The sequence below is a fragment of the Lampris incognitus genome, chromosome 5 (assembly GCF_029633865.1).
Source record: "Lampris incognitus isolate fLamInc1 chromosome 5, fLamInc1.hap2, whole genome shotgun sequence".
NCBI lineage: Eukaryota > Metazoa > Chordata > Actinopteri > Lampriformes > Lampridae > Lampris > Lampris incognitus.
In genome coordinates, this window is record NC_079215.1 from 30835251 (window position 1) to 30849722 (window position 14472).

Here is a 14472-nt window from a genome sequence, read left to right on the forward strand (position 1 = left end):
GGCATGCAGTGACGCTGTGCGTGATCTCAAGACTCAACTGACTTCACCACCAGTGTTGGCTCACTTCGACATCTCCAGCTCCACCTTTGTGACCTGTGACGCATCAACCACAGCGATAGGGGCTGTGCTGTCTCAAACCCAGAACGGTGTGGAGAAGCCCATTGCCTTCGCCTCCCGTGCCCTCAACCTGACCGAGCAGCGGTACTCCGTGGGTGAGCGCGAGGCGTTAGCCTGTATCTGGGCTTGTGAAAGGTGGCACTTCTACCTCTATGGCCGCTCCTTCACCCTCAGGACAGATCACCAGGCCCTGACAGCGCTGCTGTCCACATCTGGGACAGGCCACAAACCCCTGAGGCTGCACCGCTGGTCTGACCACCTCCGCCAGTACAACTTCAGCCTGCAGTTCACCCCAGGCAGAGACAATGTTGTCGCCGACCTGCTCTCTCGCTCTGTCTCCACCCCAGCTCCACAGACGGACACTGACTGTGTGGAAAAGGACATTGTCTAAATGCTACACACACCCCTCCAGGCCACTGTCTCTCTGCAGGAGCCGAGGGCAGCCTCCGAACAGGACCCTGTCCTCTCCCAGCTCCGCACCTACATCCAAGAACGGCTGGCCTCACAAGGTCCCAGAGGAGCTGGCTGCGTTCGCCCGAGTCAGACAGGAGCTCTCCTGCTGGAACGACACCTGCGTGGCACGTGGGTTTTGCACAGTGGTCCCAGCTGCTCTCCGTGCACGTGTTTTGAATACGGCGCATGAAGGCCACCTGGGCATTGTGAAACTGAAACAGCGCTGCCGAGACCTGGTGTGGTGGCCGGGGATAGACAGAGATATTGAGGCTCTGGTGAAGGACTGTTCTGCCTGCCTTGTGAGTGGCAAGACTGGCCACCAGGCTCCCCCCCCCCCTGCAACCTCTCGCCTGGCCCTCTCAGCCCTGGGAACACCTGCAGTTGGACATTTGTGGTGAGATCCATGGAGTTCCCCACCACCAACGCTTCATGGTGGTCGCCTACGATCTACACTCAAAATGGCCTGAACTCACCACTTCCGGCACTGTGACCTCACAGATCATCATCGACTTCCTGGACTCTCTTTTCTCTCGCTGGGGCCTCCCAAAGACCATCACCACTGACCATGGCCCTCAGCTGGTCTCTGCTGAGTTCACTGCTTATCTCGAAAGCAAGGGCATCCGTCATATACGCACTGCGTACTACCACCCCCAGGCCAATGGCGGCGTTGAACGTTTTCACCAGTCACTGAAGAACGGCCTCAGAGCACACATGGCCCAAGGGTGCTCTTTCACGCAGGCCATCCGTCACACTCTGCTGCACTATCGGGCCACACAGCACTCGACCACAGGCGTCTCCCCAGCCTCTCTCATGCTAGGCCGGGAACTGTGCATGCCCCTTGACAGGCTCCGCCCCTCCACACCTCAGGGACCTCCCTCTGGGGTCAGAGCCTCAGTCACTCGTCAGCAGACGTGGATGAAGCAACGGTTTGACCAGTCAAAACGAACCAGGGTGCCAGACATCAATGTGTCAGACTGGGTCAGGGTCCGCAGGCCCCACAGGGACAATAAAATGGCTTCATACTGGTCCTCTCCTCTCCCAAGTCACCCGTCAGCTGGGCCCAGCCACTTACCTCCTCAGCGATGGCACTCGGTGGCACTCCAGTCGTCTACCACACAGCTGGTGACACAGCCATAGCCATTCCCTCAGCATGGCGAGACGCCCCGGGGCTTCATGCAGCTCCTACACGGGCCCCAGACATTTCTGGGCCTCAGCTTCCCCTGCCATCTCCCTCCCCACCTCGGCCTGCCCAGCCTCAGGCCACCCCGCGACCTGTTCGCACACGTTTACGCCCTGGCCACCTAGAGGACTTTGTGTCAACCTTTCATGTTTGAAATCCTGACGGGGGGGGGGGGGAAATGTTATGTCTGCACACATCGACAGTGCTGCATTTGATTTGGTGCTGTTCTATTGTGCTGGGATCGATTGGTGATGCCTGCGGGCTCTGGGTTGTTTGATCGGGTCTGCCGTTGATGCTGTGTCAGTCTAAATAAAGAATGCCACGGAGAGGTTGTGTCGAGCGACAGCGCTGTGTCCTGAAGTGATTTAAAAATACAATATTCTGCCCTAACCTCTTCATTTTGTTCTGATTTAGCTACTTTTTGTGCTTAGTTCACTTATCACTAGATTCTCTAGTTTTCTTTCTTATATGAATCTTGTGCTTAGTTGGTAGTTTCTCGTTCCTAGTGTGTTACTAGCATTGAGCTTAGCAGTTAGCTCTATTACATTCGCAGTCAAAACAGCCTCGTTAAAACGATGGTTTGTGGTGACTGCTCCGTAGTTACAGATAGGTTGTCTCTACTAGAGAGACGTGTCCGTGAGTTAGAGCAGCTGCTTTCGGCTAGGATTACGTTAGATGTGACGGGCACTCCAGATAGCCTTAGCCCCGGGCCTGACAGCAGACATGCTATTGTTAGCACTAGCTCAGCTTTGTCGGCAGATGCGGCGGAGTTTGTCTGTTTACCAGCGTGGGAATGCTCGAAAGAGCAAGCCATCGGTCGTGTGGCCTGGTCTGCAGTCCCCTCTCCCGACTGCAAACCGGTTTTCACCACTCACCAGCCCTGTTGGTAGTTCTACCGGCCAGCGTGCTTCTCCCCCTTCTGTCGACAGAGTAAAACAACGGACGCTAGTGATAGGGGACCCCATTACCGGCAATGTTAGATTAGCTTCGCCAGCCTTGGTTCACTGTTTACCCGGGGCCAGAGTCTCCGATATAGAGGATAATCTTAGGGTGCTGGCGTCACGGAGGGAGAGTCAGGGAACCCAGGCACACAGCACCACTACTTTCAGCAACATTGTTATTCATCAACCAGAGATCACAAAAGCCAGCCTAGTCAGAATGCTTGAGTTTGCCAGAAAGATGTGTCGGCATTGATTTTATGTCTCTAGTCCCTTACCTGTGAGGGGTAATGATGAGATATACAGTAGGCTCACCTCAATGAACCGCTGGCTGGCTCGTTACTGTAATGAGCAGGGATTTGTTACGGGTCTAGATAGATCGATGCCATCGGCTATCCACTAGTTTACCTTAGATACACATGACCCGCGCTCAGGAACATGTTACATCACTTTGAATATACTTGGCTGCACTGAGCAACTCGTGTGTTGGTGTCATTCTTTATAAGATAGCCTACTGAAACAGGATTCAGCTTTGTTGATAACTGGCCTTCTTTCTGCCCTTACCTGCTGAAAGCGGACGGCATTCACCCTACTGGGGCTGGCTCAAGCACTAGCCTATACCCAACCGCACTCCAAAAGCTAATTATACCGCTGACTCCTAGAATATAAACGCCATACTAATTTCTACACGTTAATATGACGTCACGAACTACAGATGGAGGGCAGGAAGTGATTTTCTACATAGGAAACACTATCACAAACTTTCGAAATGCCTGTTTGGCGTCATTAACCGAGAAACCACAAGGAGTTTTTATTGAGTACCAAAAGTTGTTGTTCAGGGGGAGAGGGGAATGCAAGAAATTGACCGAAGACGATGGAAAAAATGGCTTGCGAACCGTCGCCTGCGGTCGGGAGGAGCGGAGTCGGATAACGCGCGTGTGTGCAGTGACCACTTAGTCAAAAAAAATATATAAAGAAAATCACCCTTCATAACATAAGGATCGTGTCCAACATATCTTACTTTGTGTTAATACCTCTCTCTCATAATATCGCCTAAAATAGCACAGTTCGGGCTAAACTAGCTCCATCTTGTCCATTCTGCTTTTCACTTTCTGCCCCCCATCTGAATATCGCGCGTCATCAAAATCACGTGACTGCAAACAAGCTATTGGTGATAGACCTGTGTTTGTGTTTAGATGTTTACCTGAGCTATCGCTATTTATTCACACAAGCAGAATGTTAGATCGAGTTATCTCTGCAGGTGGAAACCAAAGTTTCCTACTGCCAGGCCGACATAAACTCAACCCCACCTGAACCCCGACAACGCTTCTGCTTCTGAGCAGCTAACTAACTGCTCGGCTAAGGAAGCATGCTAATCACGTTAGCTTCCATATAGCCTGACTGCTGTCTGTCCGGATCCCGGAAGAGCCCCCAATTGTTATGGTATGGCCGCGACAAGCACACAACCGGAACTTGCCACTGCAGTAGCACAACGTGTAATGAAAAGATAAAACCTAAAACAGAGGCGAGTAAACTGGCAGCTATGCTTACCGTCACTGCATCCGTGAGCCGGTTCGGGACCCTCACGAGGACGTCTCCTCATTGGTCCTAAGAATGCAATCACAGGTCCCGTGGGCGGCCAGCCCTGTTCGTTGTAGATGGTGCTCAAGTTTTGTTTGTAGTGGGGAGCGAGGTGTGTAGAAACGCTGTTCCTTCCCGCTCAGTGTGTGCCCTACAGTCCCCTAATCTAGCGTGTCGGCCGGCGGTAACAAATTATCAATCAGCCATTCCCGCTAAACGAATAGGCAGGACTTGACGTCACACTCAGGAAACCTGCTGCACTGGGACTTGCAGTAATAAGCATAGCTGTGGCATCTAATGTTTACAGTCAGCTCTGCACAAAACATAGAACGGAAGGGGAAAGAAAGACCCCAAAACGTATCCGTACTGTTACACCAGATAAACTGTTCTATTTTTAAATGATTTTTTAATGGCTTAGAAGAAACTGGTTACAAATCAAAATAAGCACTACCAAGCATAGTTTTACTTGATTGTTTAAACTTTTAAGACTGGATAAATTAATTTGTTTTTAACCGTTTATGATAGTTTTTACAAAAAAAAGGTATCAGGCAAATGTTTACAAAATTATTAATGTTTTAAAAGTTGTTGCAATTTTATGAATGTATACTGTAAATGCATAACGTATCCTGGGAGATAGAAACTGTAAAACTTACGTCATTTTTAAAAAATAAATTCATGAAATTGTTATTTTTACCCTATAATGTTAGAAAAAATCAATGAAATAATTATCACAAGTGTTTATAAGTGTTTGCCAATTAAAGAGTTAAATTTATTATTCATACTGTCAGTGTTTTCAGTGTGTGAACACAATAGTGTGAACAGAAATGCTTGTGATAAATAATGTCACAATCATTGGAGGACAAATTGGGTGCAGGTATTGCACAGCTACTTCTTAGCCAGTGTGGGCTCGTAGTGAGCAAGTACAGTAAAGAACTTCTTTCTTAACTTGTTACACTAGCTCCTAAACGCATGGGTATCCAATATGCCTGTCTCAGAATACCATATACCACACCAAAGTGTTGATCTTGTTTTTATGTACAGTGCCCTCAGAAAGTATCCCCCCCCCCCGAACTTCTTCACATTTTGTTCCGGTTTAACCTACAAATTTTAACGCTTTAAAATAATTCTTTCTCCTTTGCATTAAATTCAGCATGTAAGCATTATTTTTAAATTCGGTAACATTTGGTTTTCAAAAACAAAGAATGCACATTTCTCATGTACAAAATTATTCACATCCCCAGAGTCAATACGTTGTAGATGCATGTTTATTCCAACATAAATTAGCTGAACAACATTGGTGGACAGTAGTTTTCTCATTGCACCACATATTTTCAATGAGTTTTAAGTCTAGGCTTTGGCTGGGTCATTCCAGAATATCAACATGCTTGTTTTACGCCATTCCTTAGTAGTTTTTGCAGTGTACTTTAGGTCATTGCCTTGTTAGAACATGGATCTTCACCCCATATGCAGATTTCTTGCTGACTGAAACAGGTCCTCCTCAAGGATTTTCCTGTATTTGGCCTGTATCCGTCTTGCCCTTGAGGGTAAGGTTTCCAGCTCCTCCTGCTGAAAATCAACCAAACACACCATGATGCTGCTACCACCATGCTTGATAGTATATATGGTGTTACCTGGGTGTAGGGCTGTATTTGGTTTGCACCAAACATAGTGTTTTACTTTCAGGCCAAAGTGCTCAACCCATGCCAACTATCTAGATATGTTTATCTGTGATTCTGAGTGGCCAAAATGTGCATTTAGATACATTAAGTTCAATTTTAACTTGTCAAAATGTAAATTACGTATCTGTAGCTCAAAGGAGTTGAATCAAGTGCAACTGGACTTGGTATATACCACTTGCACTTGATTCAACTCCTTTGGATAACCATGACCTGGATGAATGAGAACATTAACAGACACGTACCTGTAGCTCATTATGCATTAGTAAAAGCCCTCAAGCAAAATATCTCTGTGAATTTTCATGATGAGATTATAAAGTTCTACTCAGTTATGACTCATTTCAATGTTTAAATGTATTGCACCTGTAAAGATTATTTACAATAGTTCAGTTAATATCTCCGAGTTTCTTTTGTGTTAGGGTGACCATACGTCCCGTTTTTCCCGGGACAGTCCCGTTTTTCAGCCTACTTTCAGGTGTCCCGACTTATTCTCAAAAATGACCTAAATGTCTCGTATTTTCGTGCCTGGTGATTTGCATGGTTATTCTGTATGTGTATTAGCAGCGTTATTGTGGTCGTTTAAAGGACAATGGAGTGAATTCCGCGTTTTAGAATAGCCTACGTGTAATACCTGCTACAACCACCAAACGCATCAATCATAATTTTGTCCACTTCGCGATGCCGTCGCTCTAAGTAACAACGGCCATGCGAAACATTGGAGGTGGCAGCAGCTAGGTGCAATGTCACAAAAGCGAGCGTGTTTGTTCAACGAAGATCTTCAAAAACAGTTCAAATTTCTCAAAAAAGACTCGTCAGTAGCGGATAAGAGTAAGGTTGTTTGCCAAACGTGCGGAGCTCATTTTTCGATCGCTCGCGTAGGGCGTACGGATATCACTCATCATTTTCGGACAAAAAAAAAAAAGTATCATTTTTCGTGTTTCTACCGCAAAGCCACAGAAAGACTTCGTTTGCGGGTTGACAGCACGTGAGAGGGAGGGGTTAGGGTGACCCAAATTAAGTGCACGAGTCGCTGCTAGAAGGCAATAAACGTTCTTCTGTGAATATGTCTCGACCTCCTCTTTGTCCGGACACCCAGTGAGTTAAAAATGCGATGATATTGACAGTGCTGAATGTTGCTCTATAGCCTACTGAATGTTAGCAATACTTTAATGCCAGTATTTGGATTCATAAAGAAGAGTTACATGCATCTGGTGTTAATATTGTGTAAATTATAGTAGCCGCTATGTATTTTAAATAGATTGCAGTTGGATACTTTACTTTTGATATTATGTCCCGTATTCAGCCTCTGGGAATATGGTCGCCCTGTTTTGTGTCGAATAATATTGACTGCCAAATCATTATCTAGGTATCTTAAACCAGCGGTATTTTACATTTAAGTGGAATAATCATTATTCAGAATGACCCTTTTAAGAAGTCCACAATGACACAGTAGCATTGCTTAAACCCATTCGAGCAGTGATACTAAAACCCTGCGCCATCGAAGGTCATTTGCATATTTTTATGCCAAACCAACACTACACCAGCTGTCTAACTAGTTACTCCTCCCTCCACATGTGGAGTTGAAAGTGTGTTAATAAGTGAAACATGACTGCGTAGTGTTGGGTGGAAAACAAACTCCGATCTATACATAGCCTCCTGTTAGTGTCACCTCACTGCACTAGCACGAAGGTTTGTATGCAGACCAAATCATGACCTTTCTTTGCGCTGTCTGGAGAACCAGATCTTAAAATAATCTTAAGGGAAAAAAAAGAACAAGTCAAGGCATACCTGATCCCTTGCTTTGATTCTTAACAGAATACATCTTTAAATATGTCACAGGAGCTTTATAAAACTCAATGTAGCAATATTAAAACATTATCAAAGGTAAAGAGAAACACAAATAATTTTGTCAAAATTGTTAAAACTGATAATCAATGAACTACACGTCCTGATAAATACAATTAAACATCACCCAGTACTAAACTGAAACCATACAGCGGATAAATAGTTAATGCCATAATAAAGCTGAATGATACAGATAATGCTGTATACAGATAATGCCTGGGGGGGGGGGGGTTGTCACTGAACACAATAGGTTCATAAATAAAAAAATAAAAACTGGTCAAATATTTCCTTGAGCCACTTCTTCTTGCACTTCTCCATTTGTAGTTTGGTCCACTGCTCTTTTGCCATCTGCTCCTACTCTTGAGTTGTGAGGGGCTTCTTCTCTCAACTGCTGCTTTTCCGAGCTCTCCACAACTTTAAAAAGAATTTAGATCTGGAGTCATTATTAGCCACCACAGACCAGTCCAGTGTTTTGGTTACCTTCTTGGTGTTTTGCAGTGTGTTTTAAGGTGTTGTCCTACTAAAACACTCACGGCCTTTACCATAGGCCCAGTGTTGTGACACTGAGTTACAGTGCATTCCAAAATGCCCTCATGATGTCCGGCATCCAGTGCTCCAAGCAAAGGAACCCCAAAACACCTCTGGGGTTCCCTGTTCGAATATGAAGAAGGTAATTTTTTCTTTGAAGGCTTCACCAGATGTTCTCCATATCGGCAGTACCACTTTAACAAAAAAAAACAAAAAAACAAACTCTGATCTGGTCTCATTTGTACCGAGTGAATTCTCCTTGTGAGGCATTTGCTGGTCCAGATCCACTAGTCAAGCCTTTTTATGTTGCTCTTCTAAAAATTAGCTCCTTCTTGGCCTTTCATACAGATGGTGCTGATGGAAACTGGTGTACTTTGTACCTGTAAAACTGGGTGACAGTTGATCATTCTTCTTTTTCCACTACTATAATAATTTACTACAATCTTCAAACCTATTTTTCAAGCTGTTCTTGGAGGTTGTCTGTACATCCAGGAGCGTTATATCCACTTAACATTGTCTGAAGGTCTAAGATTGCTCATGCTTTCTTGAAATGTGTTTGACCTCCTCAGTCAAGTTTGTCTATTTCTTTGTTATAATGCTGTGGAGTTAAAAGGTAAATGGACTGCATTTACATAGTGCTTTTCTAGTCTACCAACCACTCAAAGTGCTTTTACAGTGTACACTTCACATTCACCCATTCACACACACATTCATACACTGATGGCAGAGGTTGCTATGCAAGGCACCAACCTGCTCATCAGGCACAGTTAAGGGTTCAAGTGTTTTGCTCAAGGATACTTCAACACGCTCTCTGAAGGAGCTGGGGATCAAACCAGCGACCTACTGATTACTAGATGACCCACTTTACCTCCTGAGCCATTCCACCGTTAGGTTACTGGCACAACACAGCCGGATGAGTTTTAGTCCCAAACTCACTGCAACGTGTTCAATTCCAAACTTACTGAGAATTACGTGATTGCATTGTCTTCTTCCAAAATGTGTGGATAATATTGTTAAAATGTTTTTAATATTTCTAGCAGAGTAAGTTTAGAAATTTAGAATTTTTTTTGTTGGTTTAACTTCAGTGCAAAGCTGGCCCCTGAGATATTTTATACTTAATTTTTTTCTGCATTACCCGAAAAAGGCAATGGTGACAGTATTACAGGCCATGATTTTCCAGTGACTGAATTATGCACCACATCTTGATAAAAAAACTTAAAAAAAGTCTTAAATATTCGCACACTCCACTTCCACGTCTCCTTCAAAGATCCCACAAGTCTTCCATGTTGCAAAAACATGGCAAAAAATATGTCTGTGAATGTTCTCATTCATCCAGGTCATGGTTATCCAAACGAGTTGAATCAAGTGCAACTGGACTTATATATATATATAGACTTATATATATACCAAGTCCAGTTGCACTTGATTCAACTCCTTTGGATGGCAAAAAATACTGTGTTTATGGAAATCCTGTCTGTTAGACCAGGCCTGTCAATATAGCCTCAGTTACGGGCAGTCACACACACAGTGTATGAGCAGGGTGCCAGTGTTAGGCCGAAGCGCCCATGCATGGGAGGAGAAGGCACTCCCTCTGGTAGCCTGAATTTGAAGGCCTGCATCAGGTTGGTAAACATCAGGAACAGCTCCATCTTGGCCAGTTGTTCCCCCATGCAAACCCTGCGACCTAAGGAAGACAGGGATAAGTTAATAAGAAAGGTGTGTGCCTAATTGAAACACCATGTTTGTATACTAATCTCTCCATGGTCTGAATGAGGCGCTACCTTGTGTTTGGTTTTTGTAGTCCTCTTGACTTCATTTTGGTTGTTGCTATACTGAATCCCTTTGGGTTCATCATGTTCTCACTGTGATGCTGTATCTGTCATTTTTGCATGTGGCTCTGTACCGTTAATGTTAACTGTTTGTATTTGACACATTGTTGGCACTCCCTTGCCTACAAGCCTTATTTCTAAAGGTTCCTTACTCTTGACTGAGCTGCTGTCTGTAAAAGTCTTTGTAAGCAGAGTGGATGGTCTGAGAACTGGACTGGAAATTTTCACTTTTTGTCACTATATTATTGCGACTTTATTGCACAATGTAAATATAAATATAAATCAATATATTACTTTTTCAGCCTCTGAAGAGCCTCCGGAAGATTTTTTGCCAGTGTGCGGGTTCTTTCATAATTTCAATAGACTGTTATCTGGCCTATGCGACTGAATTGCACCCTCACAATCTTTTGATTAAGAGTGCACAATTCTCCCTTGTTTTGCACATTTTAATGAGACTAATATGGCATAATTAAGATTTTTTAAAATTAATTTAGACCTACCAATCCCAAATGGAATGAAGCAATCTTTCCTTTGCAGCTTTCCCTCATTGTCCAAGAACCGTGATGGCTTGAAATGGTTTGGGTTTTCCCACACAGTGGGATCTCTATGAACAGACCACAAATTTGGGACAATGACAGTACCCTTTGGAATGGTGTAGCCTCTAAACTCTGCCAAAATAAACAATATAAAAAAACACTTTAGTGAATCAAATGATTGCATTGTGACAAAAGAATAAAAGGTCACTGTGTAGTTCTTTAAATTAATGCCCTTAAGGGACAGTTACTTTATAGGTTTTTTTTAGAGTTTGACAAGGAGATCATTAATTGAGATTTTACAATGATTAACAATGATAGGCTCTTTGTACTAAGCAACATATGTATTGTGTCCAAATTATGTTTAGATGTGATTTAGATTATTAAGATAGGGACCTGAAATTAAAATGTGCCCCCACACAGCAAAATCAGATCTATCTTTATCTTTACATACATAAATTACCAACGTAGCAAGTTATTTCTTCTAAAATTGAGCAAAACATCTAACGAGCATCCTTATGGTCTATTTTCAACAAGCATGTTGGGAACTAATACACTGTGTCCCAGTTAGGGCCATACGCAAACATTTATCTGCGTGTCTGTAGTTTCTATGTGTGCTGTTTTGTTCATGTGGCCAAATACTTTCCTGACCACCTCCTGAGGTGGACTAAGCTCAGTGTGGATGAAGGTCATGTTGAGTGTGAAGTCATGTTTAACCGTGAGTCATGTCTTTTTGCTATACCGCTATATGACTTAATCACTCAATATGTACGTCAATGGACATGTTTATAATAGTCAGCCACATAACCCAATCATAAATGGGTAAAGGCATCATTACAACTTTACAAGCCATGACAGCTGTAGATTATGCCAAAAGTGTATGTTTTATTTCACCTGTAGTTTCTGAGATCATGTGAGGAATAGCTAGGGGAACCACCACAGTCATCCTCTGCACCTCCATGATGGTGGCTTCCGTAAAGGGCAAACTGCCTTTATCAGTCAGAGATGGAATCCGATCTCTACCCACAACCTCATCAATCTCTTCCTGGACTTTTTCTGGAATCAGAACAACAGAAATGAAGCTTAAGCAACCCTTACCGAGTGCTGACTTTCATTATGATCTTTCTTAGTGACTAACCAAAGGATGGACTGAATCGATAAATACTATTACCTTGGATGTCAGGATATATGACCATGTAAAGTAGGAGCCACAGTACTGAATTAGTGGTGGTGTCAGTGCCAGCAATAAAGAGATCCCCTATAATGTAAAAAAGATAATCCTCTGTGAAGCTGCCATCTTCCTCTCCTGCTGCTTGCTGGGCCAACATCTCCACAAGGTACATGTCTATAAGATCCCTTGGATTTTCTGGATCTAATGTTGACCTGTGCCTTTCAATGATCCTCTTCAGAAATGCTGTTATGTCCCCTTCCACCTGCCGTAGCTCTTTGAAGACCCCAAATGGCAGGTAGTACAGCAATGGAAAGATGTTAATGAGAACTGCAGGACTGTTGACGCTGATTTCCAGCCCGTGTGCCATCAGGTCAAGCAAGGTGCGGAACTCGCGGTCCTGATGATGGAAGCGCTGCCCAAGGCTCATAGAGCAAATAACATTGGATATGGCATTGCTGATCAGAGGGGTCATGTCCACACCAGTGTGGGCAAACGCTTCACTTAGTCGCAGCAGTTCAGCTTTGATAACAGCCAAACCCTCCAGGATGCAAGGCTCTAGGCTCAGCTTACCAAGGCCAAAGCTTCGGAGGGTGGTGTGGCAAAACTTGCGCTGTCTTCTCCACACTGGACCATATGGTGCAAACACTATCCCTGAGATTCCAAGCAAATGAGGTGTTAATATTTGTGTTTCGAAAGTAAAACCTACATATCGTCACCTTCTTAAAATAATGGCCTAAGTCATATTTTCAAGTTTTTCAAAAAACAGAATACACTGAAACTGATATAGAATATATGATATTTCTTAATCATTTCAGCATTATTTGTATGTCAATAGTCATATATTGTCATAACCTTTTTGTGTGAAATGATTAAGAAATATCACATATTCTGTATTTGTTTCAGTTTATTCTGTTTTTGAAAAACTTGAAAATATGATTTAGGCCATTATTTTAAGAAGGTGACAATATTTTGGTCTCCAATAGTCGTTTGATCAGGTCCTATATGAACAATTTGGGTGGGCTTAAAAGTAGCTACTGACCACAAGCCATTATTATAGAGGCGATCTCATTTACATGGATATCTATAACTGCTTTACTTAACACTAACATCTGTTATCAACCATTATCATTATGTTCCTCTGCCTGCTGTTTATCGTCTCCTACTATGACTGTTTGTTTGTAGGTTTCTAACCTGTCTTTTATGTATTTTAAATGCACGTTGCCTGAGTGTGTATTTTTGTCCTTCTATTCTCCCTGTCCCCTTTTCTCAAGAGACTGTCTCCTGCTAGGCCGCTATTCTCAATGAGAAACTTTTCTCAATAACTTGCACGGTTAAATAAAGGTTGAATTAAAATGACATTTAAGGGCAAGTCGCAACCTCAACGGCGGGACGTTGACGCTTGACTATTTGTAATGAACTCACCTTTACGTTTAGTTAAGATGGTTATAATAGGAATATCTGGTCTGTCTGAAAACACGTCAGCGTGGTTGGAGAGAGCTTCTCTGACGACGTCGTATCCATTGAGCACAACCACCAACTTGCTTCCCACGAATAAACTGTACAAATTACCGTAAAGTTTGGCTTGTTGCATCAGAAAAACCGGAGGAGATACGGCGGCGGGCCGGTCCCGGACGCCGGTCAACCTTCTCCAGAGAAAGGCAGGGACAAGGAAACCTCCGAAGTTGCCCACCACCGGCCATGGTTTGGGACCGGGGGGGATATTCGCGAGGTACTGTTGACTCCTATTTAACCAAGAAAGGCAGCAGACGGTCAAGAACGCTACTAAAGCTAAAGCGGGTATGTGGAGCGGATCTAACCACGATATTAACACCATGCTGTCATTCGTTTCCAAAAGACCACTATGAAATGCAAGTTAAGAAAAGTGCGCTTTTATTGTCATTGCTTCTAACGGCGGCTGGCACTGCATGCTCCCACATGAAACAGACCTCTCGTTGCTGACAACAGAGTGCCTCAGGACCTACTCTTCCTGGTTAGTCTGCGACCTTCAAAGTGGTATCGCCATGTCCCGGCTTCCCATTGGCGGATAGAAGTGCGTCTTTTTTTTTTTTTAAATAACTTTATTCAACAAGACAATGTAGAAAATATGTCAGGTACAAACAAGAAAACGCAGCACAGGAGAGCTGATAACATAAAATAAATAAATAAATATACCAATGAGATGAATGACTTCTAAATAAATTGAAAATTAAATAATTATAGTAACAATACAAAAATAAAAAAAACGTAAAGAAAAAATAATAAAAAGAAATTCATTTGACATCAGGGGGTTTCATCAAATATGTTTCTGTAATATTCCAAGAACCTGTTACTTTTTCTGTTGTGTGTGAGAGCAAGAGAGTTAAGCGTTGAGTTAAATTTGATCAAAAAAAGAAGGAAAGATGGTTGTGAACCTAAAAACTTCTGTTTATGTCACGTATCAGGAAAGAACCCAAAAGCAGACGGGACAACCAGGTAAGGGAAGAATCAAGTCTTAATTGAAGTGACCGATCTCAGGGGTAGAGCAGGAGTTGGCTCAGTGGCAGGTAGACAGGCAGGCAGAAGTCCATGAAAGGCGACATTCCAGCGAAGACTGGACCACAGTGGAGGCTTTTTAAGGGTGA

General features: G+C 43.5%; 1 protein-coding gene across 1 annotated transcript; it reads right to left on the reverse strand.

The window, feature by feature from the left end:
- Positions 1-9820: 9820 nt before the first annotated feature.
- LOC130112947 (cytochrome P450 2U1) lies at positions 9821-13778 on the reverse strand. The gene is made up of 6 exons (XM_056280469.1): positions 13762-13778; positions 13274-13593; positions 11852-12502; positions 11575-11736; positions 10648-10815; positions 9821-10002 (listed from the first exon to the last, which is right to left on the reverse strand). The coding sequence occupies exons 1-6, from the start codon at positions 13776-13778 to the stop codon at positions 9821-9823; spliced, it is 1500 nt and encodes a 499-aa protein (XP_056136444.1).
- Between the last annotated feature and the right edge of the window lie 694 nt (positions 13779-14472).